The following is a 19197-nucleotide window of genomic DNA, read 5'->3' as shown; positions in this document are numbered from 1 at the left end:
TCAGAAAATGGGAAGCATGTGTTCAGCTGTGACTAGCAGTTAGTCACAGGACATGGCCACTGGCCTGTGGGCCACACTGCCCTCACATCACATTGATGGTCTAGAGAGCAGATACCGTCCGCTGGAGGAGTTGGACTGGAGCACAGGGTGATGGGGATGTAGTCTCTGTGTTACCTCTTGGGTGCTCCAGGCTCTCTACTGGGCACAGGGCAGCGTGAGGGATGGGATGCAATTCACTGCTGCAGGGCAGCGTTTGGGCAAGGAGCCCTTGGGGTGTGGAAGGAGCTTCTGTGGTCAGCAGAAAGCTCACTGCTGCTGCACGAGTGGGAGCCTAGGCTTAATCTGTGTCAGTGCTTTTGGCTTCTTAACTAGTTTATCCTTTACATATACTTCAGTCCTCTCATTAAAAACTAATTTCCTGAGTAGTATGACAGGTTCTGATTTCTGATGTTTTTTTCAAGTAACAAAAGTCTCACAAGATAAGATCTGGATTCTCTGCTGCACGTTGCATAACAGAGGGGTGGCTGAGCCCTTGGAACTGTTAGCAGGGTGTTTGGCTGACAGCTTATCCATACCAATAGTGTTAGCCCTCCGTGCTGCTAGCCACGCGTTGCTGTGCCTCACCCCCCTAATGCTGAGAACAATCTCTTTGGTGCCATTTTTCTGTGTGCCATAGATCTACATTTATGTGGGTGTTTGTGGTTTGACAGCAGTGCCATTCAGGATATATAGATATGTGCAGAAATATTATATTTTACAGAAACAGCATAAGTGGTACATTTATATTCAATGATTTGGGTTTTTCTCTGTGAAACATGATTTTAAAGACTGACAATGAGAGAAAGAAGATTGAGATTCAAAATATATAGTAATAGATCATTTTACAAAGTCTTCATTAGAGAAAGAAGTAGCTTTAAAATCAGGCAGAGTTGTGTATGGCATTTTCATGGATAAATGGGAAGAATCAGCATTTCCACAGACCTTTATCTGAAGTCAGTAGACTGCTGAATCAGTTTCTAAATAATTTGCTGTGACTGGAAAGATGGATAAAACTACTGTCTTTCCAAAGTGTCTTGGAAAAAAATGTGTGCTCCACAAGACTGGCAAAGGAGGTTATGGTGACCAGGGTCCACATGTTTTAATTCTCTGAGGTCACTTCTGTATGCTCATCTCTTTTTGGTCTGAAACTTCATTTCCCTTTCACAGCTGTGAATTCTCTGGTGGGTCCTGCAGATGGATTTGATGAATGCTGCTAATATCACCTCCTGATCTACCAGTGCTCTGACTTTGGTCTGTAGGTCTTGATGAGTAATTGCTGTTGTTCTACTCCAATGACTGAATTAAGTTGCCCTGTTTGAAGGGGTTCATACGTGTATGATTTTAGCCAAGGTGGCCCATTGCAGTGTACCAATAGATGCTGACCTTTTACCAGTGCCTCATTGCTTTAAATTGAAGCAAGCAGAATCTCAGTTTCTGCAGGTGCCTAAACTCCCTTATAACCCTTTGATTACTGTCAAGCTGCATAATGTAGAAATTTAGAATTTTGCACATTTCTTTCTCCTCCGCCCTGGCACATAAATGCATGTAACAGCGCTGCCAAGAGAAAGGGAGCAAAAAGTGAGACTCCCATCAGCAGGTTTTACAGACTACACAGCACCCTAGAAAACCAGCAGTTCTGGTAATTCCCTTAGGAGGCAATGGGCACTGCAGCTGACACAGGCATCAGCCCTAAATGCTTTTAACTCTCCTCAAATTAAATAGGAAATATTCTTTGCTGCAAATGCAGTCATTCCTATACACACTGCCTGGCTGTACTCCCCGCAGTGTGGGGTCACAGTGGCTCACAGGTATGAGCTAACTATTGATATATTACCTGTATGGATGGATGGTGTTTTCATTCAGGTGTTAATCAAACATTCCTGTTGGGCTGGTCACTGGGCATTGTAGAGCAAACATCTTGACGTAATATCATCAACTCAGTGTTGGAACAGATAAAACATAGATCCTGCATCATCTTTGCTCTTATTTAGGTATAAATACATTGGTCAAACTGACTTTGGAGGAAAAAAAGCAGTCTTCTGAAAACTGCCTATGACATATAATTCTGGAATGAACTGCCAGTCACAGCATTTTTAAATCTCTGTGTAATTGCTCAAATTATCACAGTGTGTCAGGTAACACCTTAAAGATTTGTTTCTTAAGGATGATCTTATTATGAGTAAATTAACTAGAACAATATATTGATTTTTAGCGTTTGAACTTAATTTCTTTATCATTTTTAAGACATTTAGAGTGACGGACATACTCATGTTTCCTGTTACAGCAAATACATTATTCACAGTGCTGATTGGTGTACAGTATGGAAATGAGTGAGCAGTTTGTGCTGAAATTGCCATGAAAGGAGTATTTTCCAGATGGGGTTTTTAAAGACAACATTAGATGCTTTAAAAGTAAAGACATTACCCTGTAAAATTCTGACTGCTCCGTAGTATCATCTTGCCCATGTTAATTTTCATTCATTTCCTGTCATGCCAGGTTGCTCCAGACGCCCATGTACTTGTCTTAGAGCAGATATGATGCCCGTGTCAGGCCCTATGCCTCCTCTTACTAAAGTTGCTTTCAGGGCAAGGGACATTTGTAATTGTTCTGACAAGACCTAGTAAACACCTTGTGTTTGCACTAAAAATCTTGCATTTTGAGATTACAGGCTTAAATGAGAATGCAAGTGCTTTTCATACCAAAAAAGAATAGTTAAAACATGCTCTTCTACTGAAAAGAATAACTGCAGTTTTCACAAAATACACAGTTCAGGTTTTCATCATCTCTTCCCTTCCTCTCCTCACTGCCTGCAGTGCTGCCAGGTAAACACAGAGAGGTTGTAGGGAGGTTCCCACTGCTCAGCCCTGAGCACACAGATAACCTGTCCTTGCCCTCGGCAAGAGCGAGCAGGTGTCTGTCTGCACACTTTGTGGTCGTGTTTGGACAGAAAGTTACAGGTACTGTAACGCAGTCACTTAACAGCTAGGAAAAGAATAATTTATAAAAGTGCATAATTATTTAATATATAGCAGGAAATAAAAGCTTTTCTAAATTATCCAGCAAAAATATTTGGCTGTTTTACATGGCAGGATGAATTCTTCACCACGAGTGTTCCCTAAATACTTCTAGGCACCTAGTAGGGCTTAGGCTGTGTCGATTCAGATTGAAGCTGTCCCCTTACCTGAGGAAACTTGGGAAACTGACAGCGCAGTACACAATGCAGTCTTGTTTCTGTTATCTGTCACCAGTGTCAGCAGCTCATCTGCATAGCACAGACACTACGTACACAACTGCAGCAAACAAACACAGCAGAAATTTTTGTGGGTAATAATGCACATCCAAATGCTTAGTCCTCTAAACCCCAGGCCTCACTGAGTTTGCAAGTACCATCATAGCAAGAACAATCTGAATGTATAAAATTTTGAAAATGTGGATTGGTGTGAGAGGACAATGCATCTATTGAACTTCGCCAGCCCTTGGGATGCCCATGAGTAATTTATACCATTGTGTTCTGGGGAGCATTGTTCTTTCATTCAGTCCTCGCAGTTTAATGCTTCAGAAACAGCCTTCTCTCCTGATGCCTCCCTTTCCCTACTCTGAGCTGTTTACTTGGAAAAGTAGGAAATACATATTTGCACCACATTAATAGACAGACATTTCAATTAATAGTTTTAACTGGGGATGGCAACTTGTTTTCTTCTCCCAGATACATATTGGGCAGTTGATACCTTTAAGGTGGAGACCCATGGAGCAGGAAGGGGATGGTTTGAAAACAAAACATTTGTTTTCATAGCCAGTGTGTATGTATCGTGGCTACCAATCTGTTTTGCTTACTGAAATACAGAACACAGTCTGGAAACATTCATGGTAATGGAAACATCCATTTATTCTTCAAGTATGTTGAAATTGCTTCAGTTAGACTAGTGAGTGACTGGACCAGCCCAACATTTTTAGGATTGAGTATATTATTAGATATATACTGTAAGTTTCCACACAGATATTTCTAAATATTTATCCAAACATATTGAATTCTCAGGCTTTCAGTCAGATGTTAAAACATCTACAAATTGTCATGGTTATTGGTATTGCAGAATCTTTTCCAGCATACTGTCGCAGCATTTGGTGTTGTCTGAACTAAAGTAGGGAAAGCTGCCCATCACCTGGCATCTTCATGTAAAGGTACCTACATATGGCAGTGTGGCAGGAGAAGTTGGAGAGAGCTGGCTGAGCGGTGGAGATGGAGCTAATCAGCAGTGCAGGTGGTTCAGGTAGCTGCTTTTCACACAGATAATTAATGTGTACAAGTAGCTGCTAATTGCACGTTTCAGGAATGATTTATGAGGTGACAGAGGGGAAAGAGGGACACAATCTAATTTCTTTGGGAACCTCTCCCATTCATACAATGGTATCAGCACAGCTGTGAGATGGGACATGATTAATGAACAGTGGGCAAATACACCTCCGTGGCACGGGACAGTGCCGGGACGCTTGTCAGAACAGCAAGTGGCCCTCAGAGCCAGGGCCAGCACCGTGCAGATGATGAGCTGTTGTCTTTAGCTTACCAGTTCCCTGGGATATCAGGCTGCACCCCAGCCAGGTTCTGGAGTAAGCTAGTTTGTGTCCATCAGACCAACTACAGGTTTAATGGGGATAATTATCATTGAGTTGTTGTGAGTGGGTTTGTGTTTATGAACAAAGACTGTGGATATTTATTTTCTCTGTAGAGGTCCAGGGGAAAACAAATGTAGCTAGGACTAATATTTATACAGGACATTAAATCTAGACTTATGGACATCTTTGTTAAACACCTGCTTCTGGTGCTCTGTCTTGGCTGCTGCCTGGGAACACCCTTTACCTACTGACACATATCCCTCTGTCTGCTATCTGCCGTGCACCACCTGGAATAGGTGTTCAGGAACACCTCTCGTCTTTGCTTGGGAAGAGTGATGTGCACATCCTTGTGATTTTTGTTCCTGCTTATCTGCACTAAAGATAATACAGAGTAACAGGATACATTTCACTGACATGCTCACGGGCTGATTAGCATACCAGTTTGCTGTACTTTTTTAATGCTAGTCTGGTTTATCTCTGAAAATATTGCTAATGTAATTTCAAGAAATGTAGCCTTCTTGCAGTATGAGAGCACTTACAGGTCAGTGCTGTGAAGAGCCAGTGTTATGACTTTTATTGAGAAAAATGAATGTTTTGAATACTTTTCTCAAGGCACTGTTTATGCATCAACATAGTCCAGACTGTTTTACACTGTATTATAAAAACTGTTCTATGAAGGCTGTACCTCGAGCTGTGTGTGATCATAGTCTCTTTTTATTTCCTTTTATATAATGCAGTACTTTTAAATTGCTGCAGTTCAACATTAAAGAGTGAATGCATTTATTTCTATCTTTTATAGCTTTTAGAATTTGACAGAGAGCTGTCAGTCTTTAAAGACAGATTGTATGAACTGGACATCTGCTTTCCTCCCAGGTAAGATTCATATGTAATCCATTTATTTAACCAGCTACAACATAATTGTTACTTGCAGTGTTGGTAAAATGTGAATGTTCCCATATTTATTGCAGAAATTATAATGATCTCTGTTCCTTTCATGACTGTTTATTCTCCCCACATCCCCTCCATCATTAATAAACCACGTGCAAGTAGTGCTCTGTAGCTCATCACTCGGGTTCCACTGATACTGTCTTATAGCTGCTCTTAAAACAGACCTGGCAGGATTGTGTGCTCAGAGATGTGGAAGGACTTTTAAGCACTGGGGCTAGACCACCTGTTAAATCACATTATTGCAACCATAAAGACAGTCTTTGCCTCAAGCTGTTTGATGACTGCGAGCAGAGGCACTCAGCAGGAGTGCACTCAGCTGGGGGTGTAGAGCCTGCTGCTATCACTCAGGGTAATACAAGAGGGGTATCAGGAAAGGGGGCAGGAACTTAGATTCTGTTTTTTCAGTTTCAGTAAACATCATGTAACTACTAAAGACAGAATAACTTGGCTGGCTTAATACACACGCATTATTTTAGTCATCCCTGAGGTGTTTTAGCCATGAATAGACAAGTATTGCTATCATACAAAACCAAGCCTTTTGCAAATGGTAGTCCTGTTCAGGAGAAATCTGTGGAAAATTTGGTGCCGTTTTATACATGTATGGTCCCTTTCCAAGAGTGAGGAAGTCAAATCTCACAGTTGCTTTCAAGGGAAAGGAATACTGCATTCACAAGGAAAAAGTTCAAAAACTGGTAGAAAAAAGACAGATAAAACTATGCTTTTATATACTTTTCTGTTAATAGATACAATATTTTTAAATACTGCTATTTTACGCTTCATGGACAGATAGAAAAGTATGATGTTTTGGCATACACTAAGAAAAAATTTGGAAAGCTTGCCTTTTTGTGATCATAATCTCATTACTTCTCACCAGCCAGCTGCGATACTGATTTGTATTGATCCCCTGGGACAGTGGAAGTATGCACGGAGAGGTTGCCACCACTCTAAATTGTCCTTATTGATTGAGAATAATAACAGTAGACCAGCAGTGTGTGTACATCCCTGAGTGTGTCTCACTCGTCATGTATCTGGTCAGGGTAGATGAAGGTGAGGGGAAGTGATATGATTTTTATACCATACATACTCTCCTACTTCATTTCTCCAACATTAGTGCTTTCAGCCAGAGCAAGGCTTGCCAAAAATACATTGTTCCATTAATAGTTTTCAGATTCTTCAGACCACTCTGTAAGTGCAGTTTGGTGTCATGCTCCCCTCAAGCAGAGATCAGAAATTAGGTGTGAGTAGTCTCTGTGTGTCTTAGTTCTACTTGCTCGGTTTCCATAACAACTAGGTAATAGTAAAAATAATAAATGGTAAAAAATTTTTGTGTACTGAAAGATGATATGGAAAGGACGCTAACACTGAGTTTAATTAACACAAAATTTCTTCAAACTTACGCAGATGATACTGACAAAATATGAGACTTGAATATGAGAATATTGCAAAAAATAAAATACATAAAAACAACAGGCTAAACTCATGCATACACAAAGAGCAAACTGGCTTTACATTAGGATGCTTTTTTCACCCATCCCTCCTTGTTTTCTGTGTCGTGAGGCAAGGACATGCTACTGTCCATCCCATGGTCCTTGCACAGCCACAGGCTCAGGAAGTCCTGTGTAAGTGAGGTACTTTCAGAACTGGATTCTCAGTTGTAAGAGTTACTGCAGGTCAATATGGTAGTTTTGTTCATGAAACAAGCACATTGATTTCCCAGAAGAAATAACATTATTTATTTTTCTTCTTGTTGAAATAATGACCACAATGTTCTATTAACTGCAAAACCGTGTATTTTAAATAGGCAAAAAGCAATTATTTTAATGTAGTACATCTTCTTTTTAACTTGGAATCTTTTCACTCATGCAAGGAAGAAATTAAATATATGGCCTACATGTCTTGCTTTTACTTCCAGTAGTTCTTCCTCCATTTTTCCTCTTTTTTCTTTTCTGTAGCTTATGATGATGTAGCAGCTGTTATATCACATTTGTAAATACAAGCTTGAATTACATTTGTCGTATATCCAGTCATACACTAGATTTTGTATTTTTAACAGAATACAATATCTAGTGCATGACTTGTATCTAAAATCCTTGTAACTGAAGGAGGGTACATTTAGCCCTGTAGATTTAAAAACCATTTCCTTAAGCTTCTTGTTATTCTTAGCTGGAAAGTGTGCAGTGCATCCGTTTGTTCTGCAAGTGCATCAAACAAAGGCTGTGTCACTGAAAGAAGGGACAGAGAAAGCTCTGGTCACTTTTGTGTCAAGCTTAGGGGCTTAGTTAGCAAGCACTGGAATTTAGGAGGAAGCTGTAAGCAATTGTAATGATAGCCTTAAAGTAGTATTCCAGAATTTAATTTATACATGCTATTTTAATTATGGTCGATTCCACCTCTAGTGATTTTGTCTGTGAATCACTCTCTACTTCCTTGATCCTTCTTGATGCTTGGTGTTCTGGACTTACATCATGGGATGCAGACAGTATCTTGGTTAAAACGGTACTGATCACATCCAAGTATTGCCTTTCACAGCTCGCAGGAAAGGAAAGGGCAGTTAGGACAATTTTCTCTTTCTTTCATTTGCTTCATCATTTCTGCATGCAATTAATTGATTGATTGTAGAACACAGAGTTCTACAAATCGATAGCACAGTTGCATTTCTGTCCTACTTTTAACTTTTTCCCTCAATTCAGTGGAAATTCAGTGTACTTTTGAGATAGATAGGAAAGGTCACAGCCCTTTGAGTCACAGGAGACTGTTACTTAAAAATCCATTTTTTTATCAACCTAAACTGCTTATTCTCTGGACTTTATCATGAGATATTACTGATACACTACTGTAGCTGGCCTGAGGTTGAAAGCTTTGGTCCTTCGAGTCAGTGATATTTTTGTGGTCAACTTCAGTGGGGTCAAAATTTCGCCCTAAGCAGTTTTCTGGGTTTGTTTTCACACCACTCCTAGAGTGGCGTCACACCATGGTCCAGTTTCTCAGGTGTAAGTAGGGAAAGGTGGAAACAGGCTGCCTTATAACTGACCCTGTTTTACCTTGGTGCCCTGAGTGGCACCCAGTGCAGCACAAGTTCCAGTCCTGACCAGGACAGCCAGTACCCATTGTTCATAAGGGGCTGTGTGCCCAGTGAAAAATACTGGCTTTGTAGCATCAAAATGAGCAAAGTACTGATTAAAATAATTAGTAAGGAAACAGTGTCTGGTGGCACCCAGCATATGGCAAGTGTAGGAGAGAGAACACCTTTTTGGAGGGAAAGTCTGGAGCCCAGCTGGGCCTGAGCAGTATTTTCCTCAAGCCTCATGGGCACTGAACCCTGTCCTGACGCTCACACGTGGTCGCCATGTGGGCCGCCGTGAGCAGCTCCATCACACGCTCCTGCAAAAACTTCTTCATATACTAAAGAATTTTTTGTCTCTAATTGTACTTTTCTCAGTTACCACTGTACAAGTATTTCTGAATTTAGTTTTAAATTCGAGTCTGTGGTTACAAAAAATGAGAGTTAACGTGTTGCTGTTAAGATTTGGAAGTTTTGGTGACCTCAAAGTGCTTAAGTACTTCTGAGTACAGACTGAGAAAATAGTCAAGTCTGATTCTTGCATATTCTCAGTTTTTGTTTGAAGTTATGGAAAGATTTCTTCTATTGTACTAATCTGAACAGAGAGAACATTTTTATATCTTTCTGTATTAATTGTTTTATGTTAATATATCTGCATCTTTTACAGTTGATTTCTCTGTCCATTTTTCTTAATTTCAAATGAAACCATGATAGTCATGTAGGCATTTATTTTTATACTGGTAAAATTTTTTTTAAAGGAAGTCACTATACTAAGGAACTGCTAAATTGCCTTAATACATTGATAAAAAACTCATATATTCTTAAATTTTTGGGAAACTGAGGCTCTGTTTGTCTGTACAGGAGTGATTGGGAAGAGATACCACTCTTGATGTCTGGGATTTAGGGAAAATAATAAAGAAAAGGAAGGGAAACCAAATAAATGCAAACTCTCATTTAAAAAGCTCAAGGTTCTTCTTACTTTTTTATTTAGGGACCTAAAATTCTGAAACTGTCAGTCCTTCTCATTGCCAGTTTTTCATGACCCTGAGGTAGCATTTCATTATAAGTAGTGATAGAAATGTTGGCTTCTGAAGCAATTCTCTAACTATAAAATTCCATAATGAAATGATGTGCTGGAAATACCTCAATGGAGTTTTGTTCTTCACTGTATTTATAACTATCAGTTTCATTTTGCTCTTCAAAATCCATGTGCAGTGTGCTGTGTGCTTTCCTGCAGTTTGTTACTTACTTTTCTCAGCTGATTGTAAACTACATCAAGCAACCAGGGAGAGCACTTAACTCTTATGACCTGTCTAGGAAAACATCTCAGGAATCGTTATGCACAGGTTTTGGCAAAAAAAAATAGGTCTGTACATATTCCCAGCCTACTATATTGTGGTTTTAATACCAGCTTTTATAAACTGAATGTTATATAAACCTTTTCTTATTTTCTTTCTAGTCCCTGTGCTAATGGTTCCTAAAAGTAAAATTTGGTGTTGTAGGGACTATCAAAAGTTTTAATTCTGTAGAGAGTGTACATTCTGTACTGAGTCAAGAACACTTCACAATATTTTTTGTAAACTGCTGAATTCTTGCTTGTCTCTAAGCAATAGTGAATAATTCTGTAGAGTAATTGAAATACCAGGGGCCTCTTTTCCTGCATTGTTATATTTTCCAAGTCCAGACAGCCGCTGAGAAAACACAAATATCTCTGAACAGCTCTTCTCAGCACTGGGTGTTCCAAAGAGAACTGTTCTACAACAAGTTACTCCAAATCTTCTGTGCTGTGTGGTGCTCTGAGTGAGGACACACCTCATTTAAAGCCTGTGCAGGAAGGTGTGTTATGTTGACTGTCCATTGGGAAAGGCTGCACATAACACTGTAACTGAATTAATACAGCCTTGTAGACCTGGCTTAAATCACTAAAAGCCAGGACAGTCAATTCTATATTTAGAAAAGCTATTTTTCAAGACTTTACAAGTTTGTAATGACCATTGCTTTTATTGTGTATTGAAATGTGACATGAGAGGCTCCAAAACAAGAAGTAGAACACATGCTTCCCTTTGGTTCACAGCAGAATCACAGAAGAGCACCTTGCAAGGCTGTTGCAGGTGGATTTTTCTGCCCCTATACCATATCTGCCTTGGGTTACTCCTTCTGAGTACAGCCGGTGTGACATCAAAAGGACAAGTACAGAAGTAGAGGATGCTGTCAGCCTGTGGCCAGTCCCCACCTCTGTGAGGAGGAGGGAGCTGAGTTCTGCTCTCAGAGTTCCTTCTACAGTTCATGGGACAAAATTTGAATAACAGCTCTAGGAGGGGAGACTAGAGCCTTGGCAAGGGTGATAAGATGGCAGGTGAATGAGGATTTTCAAAATTGCCAATTTGGTTCTCAAACTACTAAACAATATTCAAATGGGCATTTGTTGGATTTTACGAACTACATGACTATTTTTAATCATACGTAATTTTTGGTAGGTGTAAATAACAATTATTTATGTAGTACTTCTATGAGACTTATTAATTGATTTTGCATCTGTAAATTGAATGGTATTAAGGCAGCACAGCAAATTAATGTTACTGCATATGCAAAGGAGTTTTGACAGGGTCTTGATGGATTCTGTGTTACTGCACAGTAACACAGCTTCAGGACTTTTTAATTAACCTTAAATGTGGGAAGGATTGAAGAGCCACCTCTGAGCTTTCCTACAGTCACATCTAAAAATAGCATCTCTGCAGGCATACTTAGGGAACTCAAAACTAATCTCTTGTTCTTCCCCAGTGCAATACTGTCATTTAGTTTAAGACCATATGTCTGCTTGATCTGATGTGAATTCTTCCTCCTGCCGTGGGTGACCATCGCACTGTGGTGCAGAGGGAGGGGTGCTCAGGTAGTCACCCCTTAGAACCATCAAGAACAAAGCCTTGACTGAGCCTAAGGGTGCCTCCAACCCAAACCATTCCTTCCTTCTGTGATTTTACAGCACTGACAGCATCTGCAGGCCTGTCACTTATCTCCTCTCTGTTCAGCAGCCCTAAAGCATTTCCTAAATTCCTCTTCAATTCTGAGTTCCTTTTAATTCTTTAATGTATGTGCCTAAGCCGTATCAGCTCACCACTCTGTATGCCTGTGCCCAGAGGAGCATGCCAGGGATGCAGTGAATGAACTTCCAGGGAAAAGAGTCTTACGCAACCTGGTCTGGACCCGGATCTACTGATGCTGTGTCCACACAGGCTCCCAGCATGTTCTGTCCAGGGTCCTTGGAGCTTGCAGGGCAGTGGCAGGAGGACAGCCTGGGCCAGGCATTCCTCTGGCCCTGTCCAGAGCCCACCCTTCCCTCATAAACCCTTCCTCTGTCCTGGTGAGATATGCAAAAGGTGAGGGCAGCCTGGCAGGGAAGCCACAGTTTAACAAAAAGCCACGGGCTATGTGGCAGGTCTTCTAGGCAACATGTAAAAAATCTTTCCAACAGAGTATTTTTCAGGCATTATTCACCCACTCCTATACTCCTGTATTTTGAGGCCTTTTACTTTATATGGTAAATATTCATGTTTTCATCTTCTTACCCTTTGTGATCTAATGTAGTCTGTAGCAACCCAAGCCACTGGAGACTAAATACAATTTAGAATTTTAAACTCTGTAAGATCTGTCACTCAGGCTGAACAGTCTGGCCATGAGCAAATAGCCCAGTGTGAGGCTGCAAAGGACTTCATAGTAGTCAACAATCACTGCAAAAGGCAGGAGATGTGAAAAAAAGAAGTAACTACATTGTGGTCTGTCAATATACAGGTGGGCAATTGTTACCTTTATCACTGCTCTCCATTAATTATTATAATTATTCTTGTAGCTGTTGTATAGCAAAGATAGGAGCTGACTTTAGCAAGAGTTCACACCCACATACAAGGTTTGCTCTCAGATAAGGCTGCATGCACAGCAATCTTATGTATTAATCATTCTCTTAAAGTGACCTATTCTTGTTTGCTATTGAATTAGGCTGTCATGTAATTTACTTGTTGGACATATGTTTGTGTCTTAGATACCCTCTGTGTGATATTTGTCTCAAGCAGACCCTCTGCACTGGCAGTGTCTTGGCTTTTGATGCCTCTCACCAGGAGATGGATTGAATCTCATTTACTCTCACCAGGGTGTTCCTCCTTTGGAATTCTCTCTAGCACTGGTTCATTATTCTGCAAAAATCTTATTTAGTCTATAAAATATATTTTCTCTACCTTGTATTTTGTCCCATGACCCTTCTCTATTCTAGAAGGTTGCACAACGACACATGTATTTTTCTGGTCTGATTTGCCCTGAGCCAGCCTGCTCTGCATGAAGCAAAGCCCAGAGCGCTCCCTTGTTCCTTCCCTTCTGCAGAGACCATTCAGAGCAGAACCTCTGTGTGCCATTGCACAGAGCCCTGAGGTCACCCTTGGGTGTGAAATGGAAGGACAAGATGATGGTTTAGGTGTCAACAGGCCCCCCCCTTCCTTTCCAGTTTTCTCACTGCCTCTCTGCATGTTCTCAGATCATACAGATTGCCTGCTGCCAGGGCAGGGCAGCACTCCTGAAGCAAAGGGAATTCTCATTTCCTAGATCATCACCTCAGTAATGCTGCTGCATCCTGTTGTCTCACAAAAGGGAAATTAGGCACTTAAATTTAAAAGCCCTAGGTTATTTTTATGCTTGCTTTATCAGTTACTTTTATAACATGATTTTTTTTTTTTTGTCAATTAAGAAGTATTTTCCACTGAACAGAAATACTTCAGATTCACTCATGCACTGTAAAACACCTTCCAGGTATTAGTGAGGTATGTGAAGTCACCCATGGATCTCTCAATCCCCAAGGAACAAATTCCCACATGACATGATGCAGTTGTCTGGGTGCTTCCAGCATCTAAGGCTGGAGCACAGGAACAAATTCCCAGCTGGAAGCAGAGAGACAGCTGTCATTTCCTCCAAAACAATTAGAATTTAATCATTACAATGGTTTTTCAGGCAGATCTTTCCTCCATGTTTCTCCTCACATTAAACCAGTGCCACTCTCACCAATTCTGTTTGCAAATTGAAACAGGGTGTTTCTTTAATTTGTGAGGAACTGGAGAGCATTACCCAAGTAGGCAGTTCTGTTTGGTTTAAGGAATTGTGGCAAAGGGGAAAAGAAAGGAAAACCAATGAAGTAAAAAAGTTTCAAAGAGTTAGTCTACACCATGTGTAAGGTAAGGACTACAGACTATTGCTGCAAGCAGAAAATAAAGCATATTCTAAAGAGCTTATGGTCTTTGCTGCCAGCAAGGCTGTCCATTGTATTCCCATCTGAATGTACTGCTGAAAAGCCCAATAGTTTGGAGCTTGAACCCTGACCCACTTCTTGCCTCAGGTTCCCAGTTATTTTTTTCCAGCATGAGACTTTGTACATTTTAGCCCCAAAATAATGTACTTTTGAGAAGTACAGGCAGGTACAATCCCAGAAAAGACACTGAGCTCAATCACAGTCATATACAGTAACATCAGGCTGTTCTGGTGCAACAAGCCAGCACTGGGTCCTTCCCAACAAGCCAACGTTATTCATAATTCCATTTATCCACTTGTAATAGTAGCAGTATTGCATACATTGAGTGGGGTACAGCATTATTCTTATTAAAGCAATAGAGTGCATCACTCAGCGTTCACTTATTGCCGAATAATCTATTTTAGTATTGCCAAATAATCCATTTTTGCTAGCTGGGCCTCCCCACAGCTCTGGGATCAAACAGCAGAGCACAGTGTGCCAGTTGCCATCAGCCACGTGTCAGCCTCTGGTCCTGGGCAGGTTCTGGTGCCAGTGGGATGGAGTGAGCACTAGCACGTGTCCTCCTCATCACCAGGGTTTGGCCATAGGGTGTGAGCAGCAAGGGGAGATTTTCGCTATGGAGAACATTCTGGGTGAATGTTCTTCACAGAAAGTGAAGGGTTGCATTATGCTCCCTTCACAAGAAAGAGGCTCTGGGTTTATTTTTTTTTTAACTGAAAAAGGTCCAGAGCAACACTGGTGATACAAGAATGCTCACTCTGAAGCATATTACAGACCAGTATTTTCCAAAGACGAGTGTTAAGACAAAAAGCAATATGCCCAGCATAAATCCATAAAAAAGATTCTGATAAAAACACCATGTTGTTAAGCCTCCTTTTTTGTGTTGTGCCCAATCAGGGCTCAAGTCCTGTTTACCCATCCTGCCCTTTGCTGCTGGTTTGCCCGGGCGACCCCCCCTTCCCATTGTCACCTTTGACTCCAATTGTTGGTACTATCACCATGGTGTTAGTGTAGCCTGTGCAAGTAGCAGCTGTTTAACACATTGTTCTATAACTACTATGTTTGCAGGGCTCTGTTTGCCCTCCTGATCTGGCTGAAGTGAGACACGTATCGTGGCCAGTTGGCTCGCAGAGCATCACCAAGGCTTATTAGTGTTTTGGTACCTGTGAAGCAGATAATCTAATTCAAACAGCAGTGTGTCTTACTGCTTAGCTTAGATCTGCTGCCTAAGATGACCATATGAAGATAAATTACATGGGGTCGTTTGTTAGGAAGAGATCTAGGGAATCCAACTCTCAGGTTCAGGGAAATAAAAAATGGTAATTCAATTTTGAGGAAGAAACTAACACTCTGGTAGCTGACAAAAATTAGATGTCACCCTTTGATTGGTTGAATGGCATTTTGTTGAAATCACACTCGTGTACCAGCTCACACTAATGCTAACTGTAAATTAAAAATATAAAAATATTTTTATTTATATCTTTGGCCTTAAAACTTTCAGAGCACCCAAAGGTTGTATTGGCAGTCCACATTCACCATCCTTTCTCCAGGTAAATGTATCTCAGACAATCTGAGTGCATGTCAGAGCTGAAGGTAAATTTATCCAGCATTTTTTCAGAAAATATGAAAATAGTAAATAATAGTAAATAATTATCTGATTCCGCTTTTGAAGTTCTCTGTCAATGTCATATATAAATAGAAAGACTGAAAAGTGAGAAAAGGTTTAGTAAATGTGAGTACTCATACCTAAGCTCAAAAATAAAATGGACCAAATCAAAACTGTATCTCAGCTTTTCCCATAAAGAGCTTGGTTTTCATTGATGCTTTATAGTTCTATCCCATCTCAATTATTTTGTATTAGAAAAAAATCAGTGATATAAAATGTGGGGACTATTGACGGATGAGGGAGCACAAGGAGTTTTTGAATGGGAGGCATTTCCACTCCCTGAAACATGATAAAGTTTGAACCTAGATGTAGGCTGCACAATTGTTCAGAATGACCTTTACTGGACTAAAAAAGATGAAATAGCTGAATTTTCCCCACTGTTGCCTAGTGAGTGCTGCCACACTTCCTACACCAGCAGTGGAAGTGTGCTGTCTGTAGAAGACAGAGTCCCCAGAGCAGCACCGGAGCGTTTCTGGCAGCAGGGCCTGTCCCGCGTGCTCTCTGAGCGGAGCGAGCTGCAGCAAACTGCCTGGGACAGGTAGAGGTAAGAGCCCTCCAGAGGGAATTAATTGTTTCCTGTTAGAAAGTACATTTCACCCATCTCACTAACAGATTTTATCCATTCTTACCCAAGAGTTCATTAGGAGCGTTTTCCCTAACTGGAAATGCCAGTTAAGGAGACATTTATATACACAGCATTGCTGGCTTGTGTTTTGAGTTAAGGCACTGCTGACAGGATGGTTTATGATGTCGGACAACTTTTCACCCTGCAGTAAGCATTTTTGTAAAGGTGTCTAATCATCTCTGACAATACCTGTCAGCAGCAGTAGTGCTCTGATATTACTGACCCTCTTAATGGTTTATTTTCCCCAAACAATTGCCAAGTAGTTCTCATCCTTATTGACTGTGAGTTCATTGGACAGCCTGCTCTTTATTAACAGAGTAGGTTAGCAATTCATCAAAGTATTTGGTTAAATTTCAACAATATTAAACATTATATTAATGATGTTGCTGGAAGTTTTATTCAGAAAACCCACCTGGCAGTAATCCTGACTAAGTAAGTGTAACTGAAACAAAAGTTTGTGAAATAGCGTGGAAAAGCAGCTAGAAGCAGCATCTTGACAAAAAGTAAATCCTAAACAACTGGAGATAAATTGTGCAAGCTTTTCACATGGATGCTCCAGAACTGCCTGTCCATGCGTCATCCAGGGGCATGCACAGTCAAAGTGTATTTTGTATAATTCTGCTGGCCGGCATACACAGAGAATAACAGTCTCTTTTTGCTATTAATTACCCTGCTAATATGAGTGGTTAAGGTCCTAAATTCCAACTTTGCCACTGTTTTAAATAGGGCATAAAATTTGTTCCATGTGGAATTCCCCATTTCCCCATGTATTTTTAAATAGATGTAATACAGTGTGTGTAAAAAAGTCTGTAATTGTGTGGAATACTAAGGAAGTGTGTACAGCCTTACCTCTAATACCTGATGTGGTAGCATTATATCTATTTATCATTTGTTTCAGTGGTACCTAGAGGCCTTTATCTGTTGTGTCATCATTTTTACATGAGCACTCAGTATTCATTCTCAAGATCACTGTTTTCTGTGCGTTACACAAGGTAGATTGTGATTGAGGCAGAATGCTAATGGAAGGAAAAAATAATACATTCTTCCCTATCTAATTGTGGGACAGGGAGAGCTGGTTTTACTTTTTTCTCTGCCACAGTCATCGTCCTGGTGGTCAAGATGAAGGATGGAAGCACAGAAGGATGGCACACTACTTCCCCTCTGAGAGATTGCTACTGGAATTGTTAACTTTTGATTATTTGGTATAGAGTCCTTAAATTTCTTTTTATCAGATCTGCAGTCGTTTTTATCAAATCTGTAATTATTTCTACAATTCACAAATCAGAAAATCTGTTGACTAGAATTATTAAGTAAGTTTTGACTTAAGAACTGTGAGTTCCTTACTTGCCTTGAGTGAATGTGTTAAAAGAGGCTGGAGATGTCAGCAAAACAAATCTAATTTAATGTCCTTGATCGTAGACAGTCTTACTCCTAATGTCTTTTGGAAGATGGCTATTACAAGAACAGTTCTGCTTTTTGCATGCACACAAGCTTAAATTTACAGTAATTTTTAAGAGACTATTTATGCCTGATGGCAAAGCAGTCAAGAAGTGGGGTTGAAAGGAAGGACAAGAGAAGGGAAATCATGAAGCCAGCTTAGAAAGAACAAAAAGTGAACGGTCAAATAGAAGCGTGTATCGGCACACTCGTGTCTTGCTTACCCACTGAAGCAAGTGGAAATATTTTCCAGTTTCCTGAGTCCCATCATGAATCTGTGCTTTCTGGGCAGTGGCTGTATGGGAAAAAGCAAAAGGAGCGTTGTGCCTTCACGTGCCGGCTGTGCGGAAGCCCATGCGGTGCCGTCGGTGCCCGCTGCGCGCTCCGCAGCCCCCGGCCTCGGCAGGTGTGTGCCAGCAGGAGAGCACACAGGGGCTGCCTCCTGGGCACCCACTCCGGGTCTGAGTCTGAAACCACATGCTGGATCGGCAGCTGGTTCTGAGCCTTTGGGCGTTTTCCCTGAGTCTTTGATTCTGCAACATCTTTCTGTTACGGCTGCATCAGAATCATCAGACTTCCTGAAATGCCTATGCATCTGTAAGCTCCTCCTTCCATTGCTACTCTTGCCTGGGTTTAAATCCCATCAGCTGGTGGGAAGACATCCAAAGGAAGTAACATTATGTAAGACACCAGAGTATCCTTGGGGACAAGACCCTTAAAAACACTCCAAACAAGCAAAAGCTTCAGAGTTCACATGCAGATGATTCATTTCTGGAAGCAGTCACACTATTTTCATGCTACTATTCACTTAGCTATGGAAGAGGATGGTGGAGACAACTTCTGGGGGGGGTGTATGGTATTTGAAAAGTTCTGTTCTGGAATAGTACACATTCAGCAGCATGTTTATTCAGTGACAGGTATATTCCAGAAATCTCTAACAGAGCTTTTCTTTGCAAAAATCTATTTAAGATCAGTGGCATATAATAAATTAAAATATCCGTACAACCCAGAAAGTAAAAAAAAAAAAGAATCTCTCATGGGAATTTTGAGTCATATTTAGCTGTGACCACTATTTGAGCCCATCTACAGAAGAATTTTGCTTTTTTCAAGGTGTTTGTGACCCCTCTAGAGCATGAAGGAGGAGAGCAAATAGTTTTCCCAATTTTGGGGGCATTTATCTTGTTAGGATTTTTTATTATGTCAGTGTCAGCATTTCACTGAGAGTGGGACTTGCACACGCCAGAGGGGAGGGAGGGAGGGAGAAGCCTTATTCATTGGAGTGCAGTGAGACAGAACACTCCATGCTTCTTGCTTCCTTCGAAGGATTCTGCCTTGGAAAAAGAAGAGCTTGCCTCACTTTATTATATTAAATTATTACCTACAGGTCATTTTGTCTGGGTAATTTTGCAGCATTTATTTTTATCTCTGTCCCAGCCATTAGAAATCTGATTTTTCAAAGATACTTGTAAACTACAGTAACTTTTTGACTCTGTGATCAGTGCTAAAGACCTTGAAAAATTGGC

General features: G+C 40.6%; 1 protein-coding gene across 4 annotated transcripts in view; it reads left to right on the top strand.

Annotated features, from left to right (window-relative positions):
- Window positions 1–19197, top strand: part of INPP5A (inositol polyphosphate-5-phosphatase A) — a 193120-nt gene that overhangs the window by 164644 nt on the left and 9279 nt on the right. For all 4 annotated transcript variants that reach the window (XM_039553867.1, XM_039553866.1, XM_039553870.1 and 1 more), the window contains exon 12: window positions 5450–5523. In XM_039553867.1, coding sequence (XP_039409801.1) covers window positions 5450–5523 — 74 coding nt within the window. The remainder of the gene's footprint in view (window positions 1–5449; window positions 5524–19197) is intronic.

Source organism: Corvus cornix, chromosome 6 (assembly GCF_000738735.6).
Source record: "Corvus cornix cornix isolate S_Up_H32 chromosome 6, ASM73873v5, whole genome shotgun sequence".
NCBI lineage: Eukaryota > Metazoa > Chordata > Aves > Passeriformes > Corvidae > Corvus > Corvus cornix.
Note: the sequence above shows the minus strand (reverse complement) of the source record. Positions and strands in the feature narration are given on the sequence as shown.